Source organism: Antedon mediterranea, chromosome 1, assembly GCF_964355755.1.
Source record: "Antedon mediterranea chromosome 1, ecAntMedi1.1, whole genome shotgun sequence".
NCBI lineage: Eukaryota > Metazoa > Echinodermata > Crinoidea > Comatulida > Antedonidae > Antedon > Antedon mediterranea.
Genome location: NC_092670.1, coordinates 37,396,813 through 37,424,600, shown reverse-complemented (window position 1 = coordinate 37,424,600; position 27,788 = coordinate 37,396,813). Strand labels below are relative to the sequence as shown.

The window sequence follows — 27,788 nt, the reverse complement described above, 5'->3', positions numbered from 1 at the left end:
ACACACATTTGCTTTCAAGAAACATTCGGCCAACATACAACAATACATTACTATAAATACTATAGATAGGCAAGGCTAGTTCTAAATATAATAATAATATGATTTTTTTTGTTGCAAATTCGGATTAGTTTGGCTTTTGTTTTATTAAAATTTTTTTTCAATTGAAATATTGTATTTGTACTGGGCGACCTCTTCAGTCAAAGACTGGTCTCACCTTTCCAGCCATAGATAGGGTCAGATGAAGTTAGAATAGAATCCTCGTTAGAAGAAGATCATCAAAATTTAACTGAATTTGTTTTAGTTAACTGCTGGTTTAAAATTGACTTTCAAGACTTTTTTTTAAAGAAAGCACCAAGAAGGCACACCAAAACTGCACACCACCACCACCACTCCCAAACAAACACATATCGAACCCGCATTCATTGGGCGTGGTTTATAGAGTATACGGGAGACCAATCAGAAACGATCATTTCCGAACTTTACAATTCATTTGAATAATTATCTTGTGATTGTGTGTGTGTATAGAGAGTGTCGTGTGTGTGGTAACCGCTCCTCCATGCTTGATTTCACTAGTTGATTATTGGAAGATTATGAATTACGGACGAAAATGGTGCTCGAGATCCCATTTTTGAAGGAAATTTCTGTGAAATATAAACTTAGATATGTTGAGGTAAGTTGGATATATATTACGAATAGTTAAAGTTTAGTAGTAGTTAAGTATTTATATTGTCATTAATGCAACCTTCTTGGACTTCGACCGCCATCATCCAGGCGTAAGCTAAATAAAGGTTCAGATTTATAAGATCGTTGTTGTCGGGAAGAAATGCGTTGAGCCTCGCGACGGCAGTTGTCGACACATGGTGGCCTAAACTTTATGCCCCGCCCAATTGTTATAATTCTATCAAGAATCTAGATACTTGCACTGAAATTAAAAAGATATTTACTTTTCATTCTAAAACAACATGGATTACATTTTCCTGGAATCTTTATTGATTGAAATATTTATTATTAATATTTATATTATAAAACAAAACAGATTGATTTAGGCCTAGCCTATTATTGTTGGTGGTGTGATTATGTATGGAGATACCTCCAATTCATGGTTTGATTGAATTGATTCTTTGAACGCCGTGGTTAGGATTCCGGCACCGGAACTCAACTGCCCAGCGTTAGGGAATCCGACACGCTATTGCGCATGCCCAGAGCGAGGTAATTGGCGACTCTATACTTATCATCAACAGCGATGGGTCATTTCATAGCTGCGCACGGTGCAGCGAAGAACTATAGCCTAGCCTAGATGCCTACTGATACGGGATCCACTAATAGTAAATACTAGGCTAGGCCTACCAGTTAGACGTGACCAGTGGGCCTATTTATTTTGTAATTAAAAAGTGATCGCTTCATTCATATTTATAAACTTCATATATTTATGAATTATATAATTACATGACTAGTTTTATGATTTTTCAAGTACAAAATAAAAGATTTCATATAACGCATTATACTGTACATAACATGCAATCACAAGTTGATTTGTTGACGGCAGCCACCGCGTGGATGTGAAAAAACTGTTCGGGAAGTCGGGGTCGCAACGCTAAAAACAGCATTGTGATTCTTAGATAGATACTGATACTTATTAATATCATAATAATATTTTAACGTGTGGCGTAGTCCTATTTTAATTATTAATTCATGTATGGCCTAGCTAGGCCAAGTTTCATCCATCGCTCGCGCAACGACTAACTAGGCTACAGTAAATCTCGATAACACTCCGACTCTCGGTGCTGTGGTGTGTGGCACTATAAGCTATAATTCACTTCCCAGAGCTCTGGGCATGCGCAATAGCGTGTCGGATTCCCTAACGGTGGGCAGTTGAGTTCCGGTGCCGGAATCCTAACCACGGCGTTCTTTGAATGATGCAGTATGATTGATTGATTGAACTAAACATGGTGTTTGGTAATTCACAATAGAAATGAACATATTTTGTTGTTTGGTATTTATTTATTGAAAGGCGGGCATGCTTGTTTTTATAACTTAACTTTAACCCTACTGTAACTGACCTCATCTCTTTTTTAGGTTAATTTTATATTTTGTCAACTATTAGCCTTAGCATTCTCATACTTCTTTCGATGGGTTCTACATCCCCGGAGAACCAGTGCTACCACAAGGCATTTGGCACAGATAATCGTTGGAACTATAGTGGCGTTTATAGCATTTGGATGGTAAGTATAAGATAGACGCACTACAATCACTTTTAATTGAAAACCTACGCAGGCTCCAGTAGCTATAAGTACTACTTACGTAGGTATTTTTTCTCTATTATTCTGATTTACTCTGTCTTTACTTTTATGTTTGTTTTGACATTGCACTAGTACTGACAAAAGTGCCTGCAGAATAAAGAAAGAATAAATAAATTAAATAGTAATAATTAAATAAAAGTGTCAGATTTCAGAGAAAAAATGTTATTATTAATGACATCCCCACACATCAGCCTATATTTACACACATTGTGTTGCATAATAAATATATTAGTTATCTTTGAATTAGTAGTAGTAGTACAAGTGATTTTGCTTTGTAAATTTTGTGTGATGTACCTAAATATGGTAGTGATATGGCCAATTATGGTAGTGATATGACATCATCATGTCCATATATGGGCACATCACATTTTTTTGTCACATGAAGTTTGATAGTGTTGTAGATAGAGATTTAGTTCTATTGTCTGAGAGTAGAGTTGATTTCATTTGAATAAAGAGCGTAGAAATAGCTGTGCAACCAGACAGAGATAATACATGTGTTTTGCGTGAACAACTGTCTATTCTTATGTAAAAATAATGATAGACAAATATTATAGTAGAGCTCTTATTATACCAGTATAACTACTGTAATCATTCATTCCCGTATAGGGTTTAATTATAATTTTTATGTCATTAAAATATTATATAAGTCGAAAACTATCACTGATAGCTTGGTTGAGCTTCTGCAGAGATTGTACTATCAAAGTTATATGAGTAGATCTTTATTTATTTGTTTAACAATCAGTGTACTGTTAATCATACAGTATTCATATGTACAGTACATCTTTTTAAATTTGTTTTGTGTGTGTACCATAAAATAGTGGACTAGATAGAATTAAGTGGACACCTACAAAAGCCAACAAAGTGCTCCCTTAAAGGGGGATTCTGGGTTTAAAATTGCTTTTAAATATCGTTTATTTATTAAATAAAAAAAAATATAACAATATAGACATGTCAGAATAAATAAGTAATAACGAGAAATTAAAAAAATTAAATTTCATATACATTTTAGGGTAAATTCATGGAAAGTCTGTTTTTCAGCAGCTTAGGGAAGCTCATTAATATTCATGAGATATTCACAAAATCACGTCACCAGTGGATTCCAAACTCGCGACGTCATGTACGTTGCGTTTGTCAACTAGGCCTAATTTACATCTCTCTTCCCTGTCAAACGACGACCACCCGATCATTGTAAAATACATTTTTTGTAGATTTTCTAAGCTAGGCCTAAAGTGTAATAATAACAGTAGTAGCATATATTTATTTGACATTTAATGAAATACAAAATTTAGTACAGATTACGGAGTCATAAAGTATACTATTTTTATACCTCTATAGTACAGATCGTATTATCGGCTTCACGTACAATACTACTCTAGGCCTAGCCTAATGGGCGAAAGCCATTCTGACTATAGGGATTCCATGCCACGATGGCTACGTTAAAACAATGGGGCCCATGGGCCTAGCTAGCCTACTACTACTAGACGATTGGCCCATAAATAACAAAACCCATCCTATCAACCAAAACTCCTAAACAATCTAAACCTAAAACGTTCTACAAAATCGGCTGTAAATATTGAAGCAAAACAAGGTCCGATCGCCGTCCACATGTATGGTGTCCCGATCGTCTAAGTAGGCCTAAAATAGGCTTAGTTTACTCTCCAAAAAAAGCGGATACTCATGCATCAAGCAAGTAGACCAGGTAGTAGGAAGGAGACCTAGCTGATCCGGCCCAGTTAAAAATTGAGCTAGCTATAGTGTAGTAGACCCTATGCGAATTGATACTACCAGGCCTTTTACTATAGGCTGCACTACACAAATATTCCAACTCTCTCATTCGAGCTATATTATCTATACCATTCCGGTACTGTAGGTCGAGTCGACCTTCAATCAAATACTGTACATCGTTCATGCGTATCCGGATATTCACCCCCTGGACATTTACCCCCCGGAAAACTACCCCCCGGACAACCACCACCTGGACCACTACCCCCTTAGGACAACTACCCCTTTAGGACAACTACCCCCCGGACAAATACCCCCCGGACAACTACCCCCTTAGGACAACTACCCCCTTAGGACAACTACCCCCCTGGACAACTACCCCCCGGACAATTACCCCCTAGGAACAATTACCCCCCGGACAATTACCCCCCCGGACAATTACCCCCCCCCCCCCCTCGGACAATTACCCCCCCGGACAATTACCCCCTCCTCCCCGGGTAATTACCCCGCGGACAACTACCTCTGACACAATACTCCCCGTAGGACAACTACTTCCTGGACAATACTCCGAGGGCAAATAATCTTTTAGGACAACTACCTCCGTAGGACAACTAACCCCTGGACAACATTTCATTTGTTTGTTTTCATTTTACAACCCGGATTATACAATATATTTATATACATGATAAAAAAAAACAATAATAGCTCAGTACCACCAGTAACCCGTATCACTGTAATTCCTTTTTGGTTAATCGTATCAAATTAGAAATTATATTATCATAATCTTATTACCCCGCGGACAACTGCCTCTGACACAATACTCCCCGTAGGACAACTACCTCCTGGACCTGGACAATACTCCGAGGGCAAATAATCTTTTAGGACAACTTCCTCCGTAGGACAACTAACCCCTGGACAACTACCACCCAGAAAACTATCCCTTTAGAACAACTACCCCCCGGACGGACAACTAACACCCAGACCATTCAACAACCTGACCTCTGCAACAGCGTATAATAGGAATTAATAACTATATTTTAATTCGTTACTTTGACAAATTACTATTCATTATTGTAAACAAAAGTAAAAGATTGAACATAAATATAGCCTGGTATAAACTGAAGATTGTCACATGATCATAGGATAGTCGAACGTATTATATAGTACTCCCTGTATTTACTGTAAAAACTGGGTTCGCTAATAATAATAATAATTTTTGCGTCAGGACAATGCTTCGATAACCACTGGTCTTAAAAGAATTAATTTTTGTCTCAAATTTGTCATTTGTATTTTTGTACACTTGAAGAATAATATCACTTTTGATATTTGACCTCAATGTTCACTCACCGAATAAACGGCGATCTTTAAATAAATTCCCCTCAAATAAACGGTGACCATGTCACTCTCATGACACATCATATGGAATAATCGGCGTCTATTTCCATTAGATTATACCCCCTCCCATTGAATAAACAACTTTCTTCCAATAAATGTCCACCTAAAAACCACCTAAACAATAAACAGCCCAGGCCGTTTTTTTCAATAAATACGGTACTTTAAATCTAGCAAATCTAGGGCCTAGCGTGCTGTTAAACAGAATAATCGGTTAAAAACGGGTGTTTCGAAACTAGAGACCCGAGACCAGAGACCATGAGACCCGAGACCCAATACGAAAAGGGAGACCTAAATATACGAAAAGGGAGACCCACGTACGAAAAGGGAGACCCCACTATACGAAAAGGGAGACCCCACTATACGAAAAGGGAGACCCTAATATACGAAAAGGGAGACCTAAATATACGAAAAGGGAGACCAAATATACGAAAAGGGAGACCCAAATATACGAAATGGGAGACCCAAATATACGAAAAAAGAGACCAGAACGAAAAGGGAGACCCTAATATACGAAAAGGGAGACCCAAATATAGGTCTCCCTTTTCGTATTGGGTCGTGTCAGGTCTCTGGTCTCGGGTCTCTAGTTTCGAAACACCCGTTAAAACCAGATGATTTCATTTTTACAGAAACCGGTCCTATATATTTGTCTACTTTTAGATTGGGGGGGGGGGGGTAGTTGACCGGGGGGTAGTTGACCGGGGGGTAGTTGACCGGGGGGTAGTTGTCCTAAGGGGGTAGTTGTCCTAAGGGGGTAGTTGTCCGGGGGGTAGTTGTCCGGGGGGTTGTTATCCTAAGGGGGTAGTTGTCCTAAGGGGGTAGTTGTCCGGGGGGTAATTGTCCGGGGGGTAGTTGTCCTAAGGGGGTAGTTGTCCGGGTGGTAAACATCCGGGGGGTAACTGTCTAGGGGGTAGGTGTCCTAGAACCCGTTCATGTTGTGATTATAGACGGGGTATACTCGACCCGACCAGTTTGGTATTGTATATTGTATCTGCTTATCACGTGACGATGCCAGGCATGGTGGGCAGCAGAGAGAGCACGTGTATCGTCGTCTCGCTCGATCGATCCTCAGCAGGAGGAATGTACAGTATACGTTACGCTTCATTGATTTTGATTTTTCCCTAAGTCGGTGCGAAAATCGGCAAACGTAAAGTGCAAACATATCTAATTTTTCACTGTTTTGATGAATTTTCATAAAAAATTGACTTTATAAATGGGAAGACCGACTAAAATTACATCAGATAAGTATAATTTTACAAAAGTAATTGATATGGTTAATGATAACGAGTCGTCGGAAGATGGACCATTTCACGAATTTCCTATTTTGTAACCACAGTGTGATTTTGCCGTAGCTGCACTTGTAATCTGGCCTGATTTCACAGCCTTCGTTCTGCTTCACTGGGCGCTTATATAAATTGAAACTTTTACCGTTCAAGAGACAAACAAATATATTTTACATTTTTAACTATTCATTTTAAACCCGGAACCCCCCTTTAATAGGAATGTCCCTTGAATGGAAGTTGGCCAAAGTGTTCAAACATTGGCTTACATGTTTCACAGGAAAATGCCCCCTTAATAGAGGTGTATTGCAAAGATGGGTTTTAGTATTGCTGTAGCTAGTATTAACAATTAAATAATTAATTTTCAAATGACTGTTGAAGTCGTATTAATTATGCAAATGTATGGCGGCTGTACAGTTTGCTTACTTATTGGCCTTTATGTATACCTTTGGACTTTGCATGGTGAGATCATGATAATTTTAAATGAAAAAGGTTGGTATATTAATAAATTTCAGATACTGTTTGAAGTATCTGATTTATTAAAAATTCTAGCTGCTAGAGGTGTTTGAGGTATGAACCCAACAGTTAATTTGAAGACGGCTCCAATTGTTTTGTGGAAAACGAATCTGGTTTTGTTAGTAAAATTCTGATCATGATCCTGAGTTAAAATAAAATGGAAATGTTTACATGATGCATTTTGGGTATCAAACTAATTAATTCCAAACCAACTCTAATTCTGAATTGTAATACTAAATATTAGTTTTAATAGTAAATAGAAGTGTTATTTCATTATCTTTTTGGATGGAATGCCAAGTCTCAATCTGACTTAGTATAAGCTGGATCATAGTAATTAGGTAGTTTATGCTAGAAATATTTTCATGCTCAGCATTAAGATTTACAATCAGATTCTAATACCATCAATGCTAACCTATTTTGGTCATGTACTGTATATGGTACTCATAAAATTGCTCACTGCAGTCTGTCAATAAATCCATCAATCACAGAAATATCAATAAGACTTGAATATTTAATACCTTGTTTGTTACACAGTGTATGTGAAATACAGTATTTCCTACTAAAAAATTTAAATACATTACTGAACTTTGCATTAATGTTATTACTTGATGCATATGACTTGAATATCATAACCACCAGGATCAGTACAGGAATTGACAATTATTACAGTAACTGTAACTAACAGTAGGACTAGGTGGATACAAAAGACTGAGGAGGAGTGTGAAGGATTGGGGGTGGTGGAAGCCAGAGAAAATTAGAGTAAATTCCATGTCAAATCACCCCAAATAGACATTTTGAACCTTTTTCTTAAAATTTTGTTTAAAAAATGGTTAATTTTAGCGTCATACGATGAATGGTTTGCGTTTAATGTTTAGGCACAGGGCCCCTCTATTTCACAATCCTGGATTCACCACTGATTAGCTACAGTATATGTCTTTAGGTCATTGACAATGAGGGTGGTCCATCCAGCCGAAACAGATCATTAGACAAAAATAAAGACAAATATACAAAACAATAAAAATCAGATAAAAATAAAATAAATACTGTAGAATTAATAAAAATAACAAATATTAAATAAATTCTCTTAATTACTGTTAACTGATTCAATTGGTTGAGAGTTAGTTGATTTCCATGTAGGTGTATGTATAAACAGTACAGTGTATCTGTATCATTGTCTGTATACTATAATGTATAAATAAATATTAATATTCAATGCCCATATTTGAGAGAGTTGATGGTACAACTAAAGCTCTGTCTACACTATCAAACTAGTTTGACAAAAAAGTGTGGTGTGCTCAAATAAGGTAGTGATGATACGCTTAAATTAAATATGGTAGTGGTATGACATCATCATGTCCATATACATCAACATCACCAGGCCTTGTCTTTTGAAACAATTATAGGTGTGCTACAAATTGCACTCCAAAATACATTCAGGGATGCTGTAGGTGTGCTATTTGTATTTTGGTGTGTAGAAGTTTGCCAAATTTAAGTGTTTTGTAAATTACACTCCTCAAGGGCAGTTTAGGAGTGTGTTACTGTAGGTGAGTGATTGCACTCACCTACAAGGCCTGCATCACATTTTTTTGTTACATAAAGTTTGATAGTGTAGACAGAGCTTTATCAAATATTCATTCATGAACTAGTTTTTTTTACTAACAACGGTTTTGCCTCTTTCTTGTCTTTTCTTTTCTTTCAGGAGTGGTTTAATACACATGCTGCTTGATGCATCAATATGTTACATTATGATGTTAACGATATCACCAACCATTGTACAGCGTTATGTCTTTGTTGTCTCTATGGTGTACATGTCGGGGGTGCATCTTTATCACCAATTACAGAATTTTGGTGTTTTTAATCTTGATTATATTGGGTGGGTTATACTCTTCTATATGCATATAAATTTCCATAAATACTGTAACTATCAAAGAAAGTAAGCTACAGTATATAAAATTTGATTAAATAATGTACAAAAATGTGAAATCACAACAAAAAACATTTGATAGGTTGTTAAGCGGATGATAAGAATAGATAATTTCACCAAAAACTAAAAAAAAAGAATAATATTAATAATCTGAAGTGAATAAAAAACACCAAAAACACGTTTAAAAAAAGATTTATATAATTTGATTTTTTTTAACTGTTATTTTATAGAAAAGAAATAAATGTTATGAATATGAAAAGGAAAAACCTTTGTGTACAAATAGGGATATTGTAATTGTTAACTTGAACAGCTACTGTATACCCTCACTGTGATAAGAATTTTAAAAAGATATGTGAAACAAAGCAAAATATATATACTGAAAATATAGATACTGTAGTATTGATAATTATTGGAATTCATGATATGCAGTAATTAGTTATGTGTGTCGAGATTGCCAGATTATAATTTGATTAGATCTTGTAATGTATTCAGTGTGATTAGTTTATGCAAATTTAAACCATACAAACTAGAAATTTGTTTTGTTAAAGATATATTGTCCAACTAAACAATTTTTTTTCAATTTTTTTAATATGCCATTTTAATGTCACGTAATTAGTTATTTACTTTGACCAAAAACTGGATCGAAAAACACAACTTTTTACTTGAAAAAAATGTAATTTAAAGCAAATAATACTTAAATTGTCTGTCACAAAATGGTTTTTGGTTAAAATTAAACGTTTCTTTTGTCTTTTTATAAGTGAAATAATTATTTTTTTTTACAGAAGTGAATAACTTTATTATTTACTATTTCTGTCTGATTTTATTTATTAATCTTCATTTTTCATGTTTTTGGGGGACAATACATCTTTAATTTTACTATGTCAACATCTGAACTACATTGAGAGGATTAAATATTTTTGAATTTCTTTACAATTTGTACCTAATTTCTTCTTTTTTTTAGACCACTAATGATGTTGACAATGAAGCTAGGAAGTTTAGGTTATAGCATACACGATGGTAAGGACTAACATTGATTATACTACCTTTATAAAATAGCTACTACATACCAAATTAAATTTACTTACAAAAGCATGAAGCTAGGCTTTTTTAATGACATCAATTTTTTTTTTCATTAGGTTTTATTTTTAAATAACATCTAAAGTTCTGTCTGCACTATCAAACTTTATGTTGTGACAAAACAATGTGATGTGCCCATATATGGACATGCTGATATCATATCACTACCATATTTGGGCATATCACTACCATAGTTGGGCACATCACACTTTATTTGTCAAACTAGTTTCATAGTGTAGACAGAGCTTAATGCATGCTGATAATTTCATAGTTGTTGCAAACTATTTTATGTGCTTTATGAGACTACTCAAAGGTTTTTTCTTATTACTGTGTCAAATGTTGTCTAGATTTTGTATAAATGCTTGCATAATAATTATTAACCAAGAATGTCCTAAAAAGCAATGATCATTAAATGTACTATGTGGTTATTAAGAGGCTTCATAATATGTGTGTAAAGCTTTGTCTACACTATCAAACTACTCTGATGTGCCCAAATATGGGCTGGTTATTCCGAGAATGAATCTCAAAATAATATAACTTAAAAATATTCAAAATCATTAAAAAATACAATATGGTCTATCAGATGTTTACAAGTTTAAAACAAATTTTACAATGATTCCATTGTATTTTTCATCCATTGAGGGATATATATTGATCTCTTAACAATTACTATTAATAATTAAAACAAGAATTTTAAATAATTTACTTTGTTTTGTAAAACTTTTTTAAAATATGTATACTGTGTAATATTATATAAAACACATTTTACTTCTAAAACCTATAGCCTATAATAATATAGAGTACATATATTTCTTTTATTAACCTTTTAAGGTCAAATAAAACGAATGCTAAAATAATAATAAAGAAACCTTCCACAAACCACACATGTTTTTATTATTTTGCTTTATGAGTAAATTACCATAAATTGAGGAAATTCGATTTACTTGTTTTTCAAGTTCAACTTATTTGACCTTGATCTTTGTATTTTAATGTTTTTTTATTCTGTTATCAGTTCTTTCTTTTTTCATTATAAAGGTATGACAAAAGATGAAGAACAGCTTAATGATATTCAAAAGAAAATGCTTACAAAGTGAGTATTGTAATTGACTTAAGCTCAATATGACCTGACCTACGACCTATGACCCTTAAATTCAATTGTTGAACTTGCTTATTGCAGATTTCACTCCCACATTATCAGGTGGGTAGAAAATAAACATCCCTAGAATATCGTAGGTTAACTACCAGTTCAACCACAGGAACATGCACAGAGTACTTATATTTCACTATATATAGGGCCTGGTATCAATGTCATTAATTTTCTAAAACTGTCTACAATAAAATCAGCAGTTTCAATGTGTAAAATAAACTCTTATGATATATAAACTTTTTGGAGTAAAAATGTATTACAGTTATATATCTATAATAATGTTGCCCGAAAGCTCTGCTAATTTTTCTGGCTGTTTTACTTTATTATCGATTTACCTTTTTATGTGTTATATACAGTATACGTTTTTTTTCAGGCAAGTTCCTACACCAATAGAATTCTACAGTTATATATTCTGTATGTCGGGTATTCTGGCAGGGCCAGTGTGTTTTTTCACAGAGTACATTCATTTTATTGAGGGTTCAAATTTCCGCAAAGTTATTCGGGACGAGAAGGGTGAAATCACAGTGATATACGATGATCCGTCATCGAAGGTACGTGTTGTCTTTTTCTCTTATTACCTTTAAACCATTGAATGAATTTTACATTTCTTTTCTTTTTTTAAAATTTTACTATATATGCTACAGTATGTACATGTATATTAAAATAATGATGTCATCGGAAGCTTGGGGTTCTAAATTCATGGATTGATAAATTTGTGCAATAAGCAGTACATACATAATAACACCTAAATAAATTCCTGTCTTTTGATTAGACGAATGTGGGTCACATGGCATGCAGTAGTACGCACTATTAAACGATTGTTGTTCCTATTATACAATTCATTATTTGTATAATTTTAAATAGACTTGAAATTTAAGAATTTACAGTATTAATACAGTGCATTTTATAGTGAAAATTACGTCTTTTACGGGCCACTGAGATACTTACAGTAACTCCTATTTAGCGGAAAATTTGGTTATTTCAGGAAATTCTCCTCTGAATAGAGATATTGTCTGAATAGGGGTGTTCAAAAGGAGGAGATACTAATAGTGTATTTAATGGGTGCATGGAGTAATCTATATTATTACTCCATGATGAGTCTGTCAGTGTTTAATTGTAAATAAATGTTGTCATAGCAGTGAAGGGGTTATCTGGTGTTCAAATATTGCACCTCGTTAATAATTTTATAGTAAAGTGTCAATTTGAATAGGGATATCCCCTGAATAGTGGTATTCTATTAACAGTGATTACTAACACTGTGTTGGTGTGATAATTTGTTAATAAATAACGAAAACAAACAAAGTTTGGGTTTTAAATTGCTATTATTTAATGTAAATTTACATTAAATGTTGGCTTTAGAATGATCCCAAGCAGCTTATCTTAAGTAAAAAGAAGCTCCATACAGTAGGTCATAGGTCAATGAATAAAAAAGAAATTACTTAGCAATGTAGTAGTATAGAGAAGAACGAACGAGTTTAATTAGCCTAAGCTCATTGAGATTAACATAAAATCTGTTAGTAGCTGCTTATGATTTCAAATGGGCTTCTTTATAATTCAAACAATTTGTACAGCTCTTTATAATTACTGTACCTAGATGCCTTAGAATTCATACTGATGATTATTTTCTTTAGAATTTTCATCTTAATTTGTGCTAAATAAAACAAGATAAAGTGCTGTGTGTAACTTAACATTTAATCATAGATTGTCAAACTAGTTTCAAACTGTTTGATATTGTAGACAGACCTTTACAATCAATTGACGTTTAGTTTATTAAAACAATTGTTAATATACTTTTTTTTTACTCCACATTTACACACAAAACATGTTTTAATTGATCATGCATGATCCCCAGACATTGTTGATTGTGTGAACCCACTTCTTTGTGGTTTATTATGTTTAGGTCATACAAAATTGTTAATATACTTGCATAGTACATTTGTTTTTACCCCGCATTTACACACAAAATATTTTAAAAGTTGATCATGCATGATGTGCCCTGACATTGTTGATTGTGTGAACGAACTTTGTGGTTTATTTTATGGTATGATTATCTATTACAATGTCACATGCAATTCATTCCTATCACCATTGATTGTATTACAAATGAAGCTGCCATGCGATTGTTGTTCAGATTGTTCTTTTGGATTTGGCTTAAATCGCTTCACTGAATCAGTTGTCCCTTGTCTGTTGCTTATTCTACTACAGGTGGGAACAACCTGTCTATTCTTTTATTTATTTATTTCGGTATAAAAAAACAATATACAAAAAGCAGCAGAAGCTGAAAAAGTATTGCATTATACATCAAATTAGTATAAAAAGTACACAAAAACATCAAAACATTAAAATAGAAAAATATCAATACATTTAGTAATACAGAGAATCATAATTAGTTATTACAAATGGTTAAAATTAGTTTGTTGTTTGTGGAGAATGGAGGACTTATTATTTCAATTCCCTTTTCAGGGATTTTATTCGAACATACAGCCTCAGGTCCTTATATTTTTACAACTAAAGAGCTAATTAATCTACATGTGCTGCATAATACTTTTTTCGTGGGCCATAAAAATGAAATTTGCTACCTCTTGTGTGATGTTTTTATTATTAATTAATAGTTTGAGCTTAACTTTATAAGGAAGTTAAACAATAACTCTTCAAGATGTATTTGGTTCTGAGATTTCTAGAAAAGACAAATTAACATAAAAGGAACTTCTTCTATTAATCTTAAATTACATTATATTACTAAATCCTGCGTGTTTATACGTAGCTTGGTTTTTTTATTTATTTTTTTATTCCATCAGATAGTTTTTTTGTCCATATTACAGGCCTTGTCTTTTCAAAATTGTAGGTGTGGTTCAAATTGCAATCCTCAATACATTCAGGGATGAGTGATCAATCTCGCTCGCCTTAAAAGACAAGGCCTGATATTACTGTATGATGATATTACTGTATGATGATATTACTGTATGATGATATTACTGTATGATGATATTACTGTATGATGATATTACTGTATGATGATATTACTGTATGATATTACTGTATGATGATATTACTGTATGATGATATTACTGTATGATGATATTACTGTATGATGATATTACTGTATGATGATATTACTGTATGATGATATTACAATAAAGCCAGCATAACAATACAATATATTAGAAGAAAAAAGTAAATTACACTGCAGTAGACAGGCAGTCAGTAACTGTAATTAATATGTATAGCAAATTATAATGTATTGATACTACTGTACGTGTATGAGTCAAGTAGCTGTAATTAATATACAGTCATTGTACATTAACATTATGATTTTTGATTTAATATCAGTAGCATTTTTTTTTTAATTATTTATTTATATTCAATATAGATAATTGATATACATTGCATGGTAAGCAAACCAGGGTAAGCAGTTTAGAACAAACTCAATATTTAAGAACACAGTGTCTTTGATAGAATGTACACTGCTATATACAGTACAGTACTACAGTAGGTACTCGGCCATGTCTTGCTGGTTTAATAGTAAAAACACTCTTTTGGGACACTCCTATTTTAAGGAAACCCTAAAGCTTGAGTTGCGTGCAACGCAGGAAATTTAAATTTTTGTTTGTTTCTCATGTTGCATGTACTGTAGATACAGTGCTTTGTTAGGGAAATCCTGGGACCCCCACTGTTTTAAGGCTCTGTGTACAATATCAAACTAGTTTGACAAAAAAAGTGTGATGTGTCCAAATATGGTAGTGATATGACATCACCATTGGCATATATGGGCACATCACATATTGAGTTTGATAGTATCTATAGACAGAGCTTTAGAATGATGTAATAAAGAAGCATGTTATTGTTACAATGTTTTTAATAACCTGATATTCATAACATACAAGTGTATGACCTGAAACTAGATTTTACAGATCCTCAATTTTATGTAAATGACAATGATTTATCCAAGTCAATATGCATTGTTTGTACTGTGTCTCCAGCTATCTGCACAGAATGTACTACGAACTGGTTGTTTGTTTAGTGCCTTGCATACAAAAGAGATATATCTATTTGTAGAGTAAATAATAATTTTTTTTTCTGATTTTCATCTAAGTGTAATTATAAATGTTGTGAATAATTTAAAAGCAGCTGCTGCTGTTATCTCCAGTGTACATTGTGGGTGTACAAATGAGTACATGATTTATAAATGTTCTACATATTATCTAAGTTCACATTCAAAATTTAATTTGATCTTTGCTAACATGATCTTCTATGTGAACACTGCATGAAGACAAATTAAAATTATTATTAATTTTAAGTTTAAAGATGTATTGTCCTCCATAAACATGAAAAATTAAATCAGACTTTTAATAGGTTATTTTGTAATTTTAATAAAGATAATCACTTCCATAGAAAAAAATAGAAAAAAATAATGTTTTTACTTATAAAATGACAAAAATTAAACCAAAACCCCATTGACTATTTTTGCTTTAAATTACAGTTTTTTGGGGTAAATACATTTTTTTTCGATCCAATTTGTGGTCAATGTGGATAACTATTATGTGACATTAAAATGGCATATTAAAAAAAAATGTTAAAAAAATTATGGGAAAATACATCTTTAATTCAATCGTATGTATACAGTATATTCAGTATTCAATTGGAAAATATTATACTGCAATTAAATTCAGCTTTTTACGTTCAATATTCAGTCAACCCCAAATGGTATCCAACTCAAGGATTCTGCTTATTCTTCCTAGAATGCAGGAATTAATCAAACTAATTCTTCTATAATCCTAACTACCAACTAAAAGTTCAATTTAATAGAAATTCATCAAATTTATTGTGTTTTTTTCCCATCTCTTTTCTGTGGGCTGTAATTAGCAAACCATTTTCTACCAACTGAGTTCAATTTAATATAACATTTGTTCAAACTGATTTATTGTTTTTTTATTTTCATCTTTCAGTGGGCAGTAATTAGCAAGCTATTTATAACTGTTTTGTCTGCTCTAGTCCTTGTGGTATTAGTTCCAAAGATTCCCATTTGGGGAAATGTGGGTAAGTGAATTTAATATTGTTATTTTAAAGACACTTTGTCTTACAATTACATGAAATGTAAAAAAATAATTGTTATACTTGGATGAAAGCCCTCTCTTCTCCACCTCCACCCCCCCCCCCCCTCTTCTGCCAGCAAAAGACAGAACATTAGTTTAAGTTCAAAGTTCAGCATTAGGTGCTGTTCCAACAGCCCTATCCCCTCCCTACTGCCAAATCCTTTACCTGCTTGCTACTGATTCAGAAATTGCCAGTTCATACAAGTTTACTACCAGCTATACAAGATATACATGTAGGTGGAGCCCTCTCTTCTCACAACCCCCTGCCAGAAAATGACAGAATATTAGTTTAAGTTCAAAGTTTAGCATTAGGTGCTGTTCCAACATCCCATCCCCCTCCCTATTTCAAAATCCTACTACTGATTTAAAAATTGCCAGTTCATACAAGTTTTCTACCAGCTAAATTTGTTTAGCTGTTATTTTATTGGCACATGTGTTTCTATTGAATTGAAACTGTAATTAGTACAGTAATTTGATCAATTCAAGTGTTTAGCAAGGACAGTTTGGGAACTCTTCTACTTCAAATATTGTATTTTACTTTATGGAAATCTAAAGCTCTGTCTACACTACTGTATCATATCAAACTAGTTTGACAAAAAAAGTGTGATGTAGTCAAATATGGTACTTGGTAGTGATATGCCCAAATATGGTAGTTATATGACATAATCATGTCCATATATGGGCACATTGTATTTTGTTGTCACATAAATGTGACAGTGTGGACAGAGCTTAAGTAAATACTCAACAAACAAACTTGCATATAATTACGTTTACCTTTAAAATAGAAAATGTACTGTATATATTTTCTGTTCACTAACAAATGGCAAATGTGTATTTAGAAACATTTCTGTCATATTCACAATGATAAGGTCAGTTGGTGATATTGAGATATAATCATCATGGGAAGGAAGTCATCTCTATCTAGACTGAATTAAAAAAAAAAACTTCTGTGTGGTTTGTTAGAGTATTATTTGTTAGCCAATCAATGCGCTAACATTTAATTTAAAAGATCAACATGAAAATGCAATCCGAATCTGCTTTGTAATGGTAGTTCTTTTTTCTGTTTTAAAATTATATTAAATCTTGTGTATGTTTGTATTTTCAACGGGATTGCCACCTTTAAGGGAGGATAGTAAATGAATTCGCTCATGGTTATCATTACCAATTTGCCTAAATATTAAAAACTAAAATTAAAGTATACAAGAAATACATACATCAACCATTGATTGTGCTAAAATCACATTTAGTTTAAAAAAAAAAAAAATGTTTTCCATCAAAATACATCAAGTTTTTTCTATTTCCTGCATTTGACAAGGATGTTAAGCTCTATCTACACTATCAAACTTTATGTGATGTGCCCATATATGGATACGATGATGTCATATCAGTACCATATTTGGGCATATCACTACCATATTTGGGCAAATCACAATTTTTTGTCACACTATGATAATGTAGACAGAGCTTTACATAGCAAAAATGTGTAAACTATGAGGTTTGAAAAATGTCTAAAAAGATTGTAAAAGTTATAGAAACTGTATTAATTTGTAAACTTGTTTTTTTTTTTGTACAGATCCTGTCCACATGAATAATAGTTCATTCTTATACAAGATTGGCTATTTATTACTTTCAATCGAAATTGCAAAGTCTAAATATTTTCTTGGTTGGGTATTTGGTGAGTAATAACTAATGATTTTGATTTTTTTATTTTCTTTAAATCCAGTTCTTCATAAAAATGTTTTATTATAATATATATGTATCTCATAAGCCCTGACAAATAGTGTTTTTCAAAAGCTTGATTCTAAATAGAGTTGCAATGAATTAAATTAAATAACACAATAATAATAATAGTTATGTTGTCTTTTCAGCTGATGCCATTAACAACGCAGCTGGAATAGGTTTCTCTGGTTACGATAAAAAGGGACGAGCAGTATGGGACGGTATATCAAACGTCAAGATCGTTGAGTTTGAAGTAAATATACTTTTTTTAGTTTTGCTGTATATATGAACACAATAGGCATAGAAGATTAATTCTAAACCGCCTGGTGATATACTGAAATTTAATTAATTAATTTGAAACGATAAGATGAGGAAATCTGTGAGAGATATTTGAACCCGGAACCTTCTACTTGATATGCAGATATAGTTGATTTATTTTTGTTTCTCATTAGTTTTATTATGAATTTGAGCCCATTGTACTGTATATAATGTTATATATTTAAGCTGGGACTTTTGGCTACGAGCTATAGAACTTCATCGACTATTTAGAAGCCCCAGGCTTTTTTGTTGAAACAAATATATTAAATGAAGCCTGTGAGCAGTCTTACTATTAATTTTGGGTTGCCCAAACTGACATAACATTAAAAACTGCACACTTAAGCTCTGTCTACACCATCAAACTTTAAGTGACAACAAAATGTGCACAAATTTGGTAGTGATATGCTTAAATATGGTAGTGACATGACATCATCATGTCCATATATGGGCACATCACATTTTTTGTCACATAAAGTTTGATAGTGTAGACAGAGCTTTAAAGTAGAATCCGTTTAAAAATTTAAAATATTTTTCTCACGTTTTTGCAGACTGCAACTAGTTTGAAGACACTAATTGAAAACTGGAACATTACTGGTTCAATATGGTTACGCCATTGCTGTTATGACCGAGTTCCCTTTCAAAAGCGTCTCTTCACCTTTATCTTGTCAGCGCTCTGGCATGGCTTCTATCCTGGCTATTTTATTACATTCCTATCTGCTGCCTTCTTCAGTGCTGCAGGGTCAAAGGTGAGTCATGATTGGCTTCTATAGATCTAACTGTATCTTTCTGTCACCGTATAGAATATTGGTTTGAAGAGGTAAAGTTTACTGTAGATTCTGTATTGAATTAATTAATGAATTAAATTAATACCAGAGTAATTTTAACAGAGCTCATTTGTACCTTTGATAATAATTCAGAGGTTCCCAACAGTGTGGGCCGAAGTGGCAGATAGAATGAATCACACACCAAGCCCCCCATTGCCGGAAATGGTACTCTTGCATGAAAATTCATAAATGGCACCTTTAGTTAGCCAGAAATGACACTCTCATAGTGTGTTAGCAATTGGCAAAATGATTGTAGCCTACTTTTTAAACACTTTTTTTTTTTATTAAATTTATCGAATTTTCTTGGAATATATATACACCTTTCACAATTTAAGAGATAATTCTTTGCAGACCAACTGCTGTTTGTACCCAATAGTAATGTAGTGTCTGAAAACATGGTTTATTTATATATGAGAGCCACATGTTTTCAGCCATCATAATGAAAGGTTAAAATTACCAATAGCATTACTTAAGGGCGGAGAAGTGCTGCTGACACTATATTTTTAGGCCCAAGGCTTACCTTAGAAAAATGACAATACTTAAAGTAAACTCTATTCAATTTCAACAAAATGGGAAACCCCACATTAATGATCCAGGGATCATCTTAAAAAGTTTTATTTATGTTTAAATCGTTGAATCAAATAATAGATAAATGTTTATTAAAAATACTGTAAATAATTTCAATGTTTTAAGCGTTACTATAATGTTGGAAAATAAGTATATATCAATATTTATAGTACCTGCATCTTATATAGTGACAATCTGATGATGAACTGTAAGGGATTATCTTTATAAATCATTCAATTCAGGGATTGTCTTGAAAAGTGAATGTAGGCCTATTTATTCACAGGCTAATAAATTTAGGCTGGCAAATAGCGTGAGCGATGCATGATGGGAGGACGGAATTGCTCCCAATTCCTTCCCATAATGAATCGCTCACTCTATTTGCAATAAACCATATTTAGCATAAAAATAAGTGTCTTGCAGGTGGTATGTTATTATTAATATTTTATAATTATTAATTTTTTGTACTCAAATATGAATTTAAAACATAAAAATATTCTTATTTTGCAGGTTCGATATTCAGTTCGTCCATACTTTTTGAAGTCTGTGAGGATGAAGCAGTTTTATGACGTCATAACATGGTTTTTTACCCATCTTACGCTTGCTTATTTCATTGCACCATTCACCTTCCTTAGGTTACAACCTACAATAGATTACTTTAAGTAAGTACTTTATTCTTAGTTCGCAAAGCTGCTGTCGGCCAATCAGATAAGCCAGTTTGCAGCTATTCATCTCTACGCTTGCATTTGCAGCATGTCGAGTATATCAAAGCGAGAATGCACTTTTAAGCCTTGTCTACACTATCAAACTTATGTGACAAAAAAATGTGATGTGCCCATATATAGACATGATGATGATATCACTACCATATTTGGGCACTTCACACCTTTTTGTCAAACTAGTTCGATACAGTAGACAACTTTATACAATGGTCATATGGACAAGAATGAATAATTTTATTGCCATTCACAATGTTTGAGGTTATTTTTATATACTAATTAATAACTTTTAACAGATTTTTGAGAAGCCCTTGTTCGCAAAACGTTAATAGGGAGGTTTCGCAACCTTACGAATACGATAACGAAAACGGATACGTCATACATTTGTGAAACTTTTGAGCTGATCCCCATTTCATATTCGTAAAGCGTATTCGTGTTGACGAATATCACCATTCATATTCCTAACTACAAAACGAGTATAGTTTTTGATCTATTTTTGCACATTTTGCATTTGAATCAGGAATGATTCATGATTATTATATAATTATAGATTTATTGAAATTAATTTACTAAAGTAATTTACTAAATGCCAAGTCAATTTTGATAAATAGCAGTTTTTAAAGTCCTCACTCGCTTTGATGTTACGCTAGGCCTAGGCAGCCAAGCACCAAGCAACACGTACCTGCGCTTCGCTCAAATTTACCGCAGTCATATTTTGGACGCGCCTCAATATTTCGTTGCCATGCGAAACAGATTTTTACTGGCTTACGAAAAAACGAATACGTGTGCGTGACGTATCCGTTTTCGTTATCGTATTCGTAAGATTGCGAAACCTCTCTAATGTCATCTGGTTGACTAGTTAATTTAATAGTGTCTTTAAGAATTTCATTTAAAGTTATTTCTACAATCAATCAATTTCTATCATCAACTGTGGGATATGGTATAATTACTGACAAAATTATATACATTTTTTCACTAATAAAAAATCTTACTGTATTTTTGCATTTTAAATAAGCATACCTGCTTTTTTTTTTAGCTCTTTCTACACTATCAAACTTGATGTGACCATATGTGGGCACGATGATGTCATATAACTACTATATTTAGGCATACCACTAACACATTAGTGTGATAGTGTAGACAGAGCTTAATTGAATATTTTATCTGTTTTTCAGTTCAATGTACTGGTTTTTACATATTGCCGCATTAATGGTCATTGTAGTATTACCCACACCAAAGCGAAGAACAAAGGTGACTGAGGAGAAGCTAGAGAAAAATCACAACACGAATGCACTCAACGGTTCTGCTCACACACATGTTGCCAGTGATATGATGAAACTAGCGGTCAACGGTGAAGATAAGAAACATAGGTAGAGGGCGCTAATCATGATATCTATGAAAAATTGTTTTTAAATCTTCTCGTAGGAAGGTTATTGTTATAATGCAAAATGATCAGTTTTTGGTGAAAGGGCAGAAATGTCATCTTTGGGACCAGTTCCGATTGATTTTTGTCATGTTGAATGGTTTTAGAATTCGAGTGAGAAAATAAAACATGTCTTGGTATTAAAATAATGTACTAACACTTCTTTCCACACTTCCCCACAGAATGTGTCAAAAAACTTAACTTTGAAGTTGAAAATTTAAATTGCAATTGTTTTACAGAAAGTAAACTGAACCTATTGCTACTTTTTTATTACCTAATATATGACCTATGACCTTTAATTTTGAAGACAAGATCCACTTGTGTTTATTTTAGTTAGCTTGTGTGTGATTATTTATTACAATAATTAATCACTAATTCACCTTGTACAATGTTTGTCACCACGTCAGCACCATCGCAACTTATTTTGTTTTATATGTTACACAGAAAAACATAGTATTAATTAATTTTAATTTTAAGAATGTTTTTTACACATTCATTAGCATTCCATTGTTTGTTTTTGCCCTGTAATACAGTATCTGAAATCTTAAAAGCTACTAGTGTTATGCGTAACCACCAGGGAATGTTAAAGATGTCATTGTGATTTCACTCTGTACACATTTGACAGGCATAGAGAACCACCAACTGACATTCTGGATCTAAGCAAACAATGAGTTTAGATGAGGAAATTATTCTGTAAGAATTAGAAAAAGCTTCCATAACTGAGATTCGACCTGGCATCTTCTGCTTGATATGCAGCAGGCATCCTACATTTAATTTATTTACATTGAATTTGAAGTGAAGATCATTATTTTGTAAAAAAGTGTATTGCTTTCCTGTGGGAATTCCCAGTGTATTGCTTTCTGGTGGGGATTCCCAATGTATTGCTTTCCTGTGTGGATTCCCAGTGTATTGCTTTCCTGTGGGGATTCCCAGTGTATTGCTTTCCTGTGGGGATTCCCAGTGTATTGCTTTCCGGTGGGGATTCCCAGTGTATTGCTTTCCGGTGGGGATTCCCAAACTGTAATTCTATATTAGGTAAAAGTAAGATGTCCAGCGGTCTAATCTCACCAGCCACACTATATTATTTTAGGCCTTTTGAGTTTTAACAACTTTCATAGCACGTTCGGTTTTTTTGGAACCATATGTTTCAAGTTTTTTATCTTTTTTGGTATAGAAATATAATGTAATATACAGTTAGTATTTGATAATAAGAATTAGGGAGCTGTTAATAAATTGAGAGAGGAGTTAAGGAACTAAGATCAAGACATCGTCTAAGATAATGAAGAATTTTATTAAGACTTTAAAATTAGATTCTGAATGCATGATGATGTCACAGATTTTAGTGTCCAATGCGATTGATGCAATGATATGTATATTTTTTATTTATCAATTATGATTTATATTAATAGGAAGATGATTATAGTTTGTTTGTTTTTAGATTCTGTATGTGTGTATGTAAGTCTATTTTTAGATTCTTTCATTCATGTTTTGTTAAAAATAATAGCTTTTTAGGGTATCATAATTGTTAGTGACATGCTTCTTCAAGGCCTTTATAGAGTAGTAGTAATATGAATTGTTTAACCATATACTATAAGTATAACATTTATATTACACTGAGGAAGGGCTACTGTATTTATTCCTAGCTGTTTTTTGATTTAGCTTTCTGGTTGTTTTATTTGTATCTCCATTGGGCTCCAGCCACTGATACCCACAGCATCGTAATCTTTCAGTAATATGCCTTTTATATATACATATCATTTGCACTGATGAAGGGCTAGTGTTGCCCGAAAGCTCTGCTAACTTTTCTGGCTGTTTTACTTCTCGTTTTGATTTAGCTTTACGCTTTTATTTTGTATCTCCATTGAGATCCAGTCACTGACACCCACAGCATAATTTTTGCCTTTGGATAAACATATATTTATTATGTGATCAAGCTTTACAATGTGAACTGTTTGACCCTTAACTGATCAGTCTCTAATTAATTAATTAATTAATTAGGGAGAGTGCTTTAATGTTTTTTTAGTTTTGTTTTAATTAGTAAAAGTACAGTATTCTTGTCTGTATCAGTATACTACCTGTATTTCAAATCAGTAATTATCAACTGCAATTTACAAATAAAAATCATTTATATAAATTGTAAATAATTAAATTTAAGTTTATTTCCCACCAAAGTCTTCACCGACTTTTTTGGTGCGAGCTAAGCTACAAGCCAGATCTAAACACTCCCACCTCTATTCGATTATTATTGGGTGTTTTTTGAGGGGGACTGAGGTGAAGAGGATTCTGAGAGGACTAAGGTGGTGGTGGGGGCTTTGGTGGAAGAGATTCTACAGTATGGGCGTTATTGAGGAGGTAATGAGTATGGTCAGTGGTGTAAAACAGAGGTTCGATTCATAGACCCTAAGTGGCCCTGTAAGCTGGAGGCCTTCGATTTTTCAGCCTTTTTTTTTCCAATGTATTTTCTCTGCTCTGCTCATGGGCCTCTGTAAGATCCTGAACCCCTGGGTTTTAGCCAGTTAACGCTCATGGCTTGTAAAATGTTTATAAATATGCAATAGTAAAGGTTTTGCATACAATTTGGTATTTGCTATTTTTTAAATAAAATCATGAATAGAATTGCTCTGATGGTTTTGCTTGTTGACAAAAGATGTAATTTATATATAGTAAATTTGTTAATACATATTTATTATTTAATTACAGGTTGATTGTATATTTGTGCGGTGTATAATTTTTTTCTTCAATTTTGTAAACAATTTACAATCATATCAAACTCAGCTTCCAAAAATATAAAGGTGGATTCACACTAAATTCCTTCCTTTTATTTACCATGTATGCTTTAATTAAAAATGTGTGTATTTGTCATTACTGGTATTGATATTATAAAAAAAAACATATATTTTTTGTATGTATATATATCGTGATAAAAAATCGCATTGATGGACATGACATTGTGGGAAACAACATTTTGAAATTAATATGCTGAAATATTGTTGACCCTCTTCAATTTTGTTGGTAGTTATGCCGTTTCTTTTGAAATAGAGGTAAAAATCCAACACTTCCTAATGCTGTGTTCACACATTACACTTGAGTTAAGCTGATCATATTCAAGTTACAAGTATCTTCCCACCAGATTGGATGATTAAGATGAATAATTGGTGTGTTTTTGTGTTTGAACCAGAACAAGTTTAACCACAATGCAATAGACTGCAATTTAACTTCAGTAAAAGAGAATATGTAAACATAGCTTGTGCAAATTGACTTATCCAGTTAAAATATTATAATTCTTAATTAGATATGTTGTTTGTGAGTAAGCTTGTTCATTTCCAACAACTAGTACAACTTATCCAACAGCAGAAAAGCTTTTCTTTTTGGAATACGGTTTATATGAATTGTTTTTGCATTTTTGAGAGATAATGAAACATCAACAATATTCCATTACAATTTGTCACAGTTGAAGCATCAATGTTGATTAAAAAAAATTATCAAAACTTATGATGTTGTGAAAGTTTACCTCACAACAGAGGTTTAGGTAAATAATGTTGTTTATTGGCTAGTTCCGGTAAAAGTAATTTAAACAGCCACAGCATGATCAAAATAAGAATACGTATTAACAGCTTTTTGTGGATTAATTTATTTATTGCTGGAGCAATTCCTTTAAGCATTGAAAACCTCAAATAGTTGTTCATTTGATGTTTTCTTTGTTTAGTTGCTAATGTACGTAGTATTTGTTTTTAATAACAGGAAATGTATGCTATTTTTGTATGATGAAAAATGATAAGAAATTTGTTTTTTGAAAAAAAAAAAGATTTTTAACAATGTAAATAAAAAACATGCACTAATTGGTGAAAAGTAACTCTTTATGTGTACTTTTGTTTTATAATAATTCAATAATGATTTTTGATTAAGAATAAAAATCCAAGACTTTATAAACCACAGAGGGTGCTATTAAATATCTGGCATCCGCATTCATTGTAAATAGTGGGTTTGCCAGGCAATGTGGCATATGCTGATGTGCACTGATTCTTATGGCGACACATTTTACACCCTTCGGCCTAGTAGTAGCATTATCAGGTGTTTTTGTTGTACCATGGTTGTACAGTATATCCAATCAACATTAACAATCTGGAGAAATTGCAACTTTCGCAGGAGGAAGGAGATTATCGGGAGAAAGATCGGCCTTTGTGTTCCTATATGGTTCCTATCCATATAGTTTAATATGTCCTTGCCAAGTAAAATGTATGTTATTATTGATATCACTGTCACTCCTGAGCACAACATATATCACTGCTGCATATGGGTAAATTCATTTTCTTTTTACCTACCAAGGGAAACAAATACAGTAATATTCAGTAGAGAATAGATGAAGAATGTGTTACATTTATACAGTATACACTTATCAAACTTTACGAAAAAAAAATGTGATGTGCCCATATATGGACATGATGATATCACATCACTACCATATTCGTGCACATCACTACCATATTTGGGCACATCACACTTTTTTTTGTAAAACTAGTTTTGATAGTGTAGACAGAGCTTAACACAGTATTCATAGTTGCCCTATACTTACTGCTGCTTGGAAACATTTATAAAATGTTTGAAATTCATTTGCACACAAATTCTTGGAAACTGTGTCTTTACTAGAAACGCACTTTGCATATGCTGATGCCTGAAAAACAACCTTGACTGATGATGAGGAAAGTAATGTAAGAGCTGTAGGCTGAATATTACAGTATATCTATTAAGTTCTATTACTAACTAACATTGCACATTTGTAGTACAGCTTACTTATAGACCTTGTTTAGGCCTAAAATAGTGGACATTTTTTGGACACCACCCCTCCAAGGTTAGATGATGAAGATGGGCACAAAAGACACACAATTTGGTTGTTTTTTTTTGGAGTTGATTGCACAAGAGTATGTTTTAAAGAATACAATTATCAACGAATGAATTTGACTGAGGAGCCCTGTTTGAAAGAGTTGACGGTATGCTGGTTGTAGAATAAACAGACAACTATTGGTAACCTCTCATCACCTACCTGCTGCGAACATTGAGACAATGCAATAGGAAATCTAACCAATTTATTTCGAGCTTGTTGAAGACTTGTTGCTGGCTTCATAGTTGATCTAAACTGATTTAAAATAAAACTGAATGTCATAAAAAACAAAACAATTATTAATCTACAGGTAGAATGTGCAAAAAAAGTAATGTCAGTGTCTACCAGTACCAGTTTAGCCCAGCCTAATCTTGTTGTTGTAAACAACTCCCTGGTAATACAGAGATATAATCATAGAGATATTATAGTATATATCTCAATGATATAATATATTTTCACTATCAATATCTTTCCTGTTTGGTACAACCTGAAAGAAACTGTACACTGTCATTAGCTAATATTGGGCCTAAAGTATTTAGCCTTACCTAAGCCTACCTAGTAGGCTACTAGCTATGGTATGCCTGTCTTCCCTGGTGGTAAAGTGACACTGACTGACTGATAACTACTAGGCCTACTCTAGCTAGCCAGGTCGGAAGAATTAATGAATCAATGATGAGCTTTTATTATAGTTTGGCTAATCTATATAAGCTCATTGCCTAGAGGGATCCGACTAGAGGACTAAAATAGTATTAATATTAATACTATTGTATTGTCTAGGTATACCAAACAATAACTCGCTTGATGCTGCCTGCCACGTGGTGGTGGCTTTTCGTAAATGCGATTTGTGCGGGAAAACTAGACGATACCATTTTTACGAGGGGAGAGTTATTG

The 27,788-nt window shown here is 33.0% G+C and overlaps 1 protein-coding gene and 1 long non-coding RNA gene across 2 annotated transcripts; one reads left to right on the top strand and one right to left on the bottom strand.

Annotated features, from left to right (window-relative positions):
* Positions 1-564: 564 nt before the first annotated feature.
* On the top strand, positions 565-25,857 carry LOC140055535 (lysophospholipid acyltransferase 2-like). Its single transcript, XM_072100908.1, has 12 exons — positions 565-670; positions 2,077-2,222; positions 8,910-9,083; positions 10,096-10,151; positions 11,247-11,301; positions 11,732-11,909; positions 16,305-16,395; positions 18,025-18,126; positions 18,320-18,423; positions 19,037-19,234; positions 20,387-20,538; positions 21,771-25,857. The coding sequence occupies exons 1-12, from the start codon at positions 608-610 to the stop codon at positions 21,967-21,969; spliced, it is 1,518 nt and encodes a 505-aa protein (XP_071957009.1). The 5' UTR covers positions 565-607; the 3' UTR covers positions 21,970-25,857.
* LOC140055637 (uncharacterized) lies at positions 25,858-27,788 on the bottom strand. The gene is made up of 4 exons (XR_011846683.1): positions 27,681-27,788; positions 27,060-27,152; positions 26,592-26,690; positions 25,858-26,336 (listed from the first exon to the last, which is right to left on the bottom strand). It is a non-coding gene; the product is annotated as an uncharacterized lncRNA (long non-coding RNA).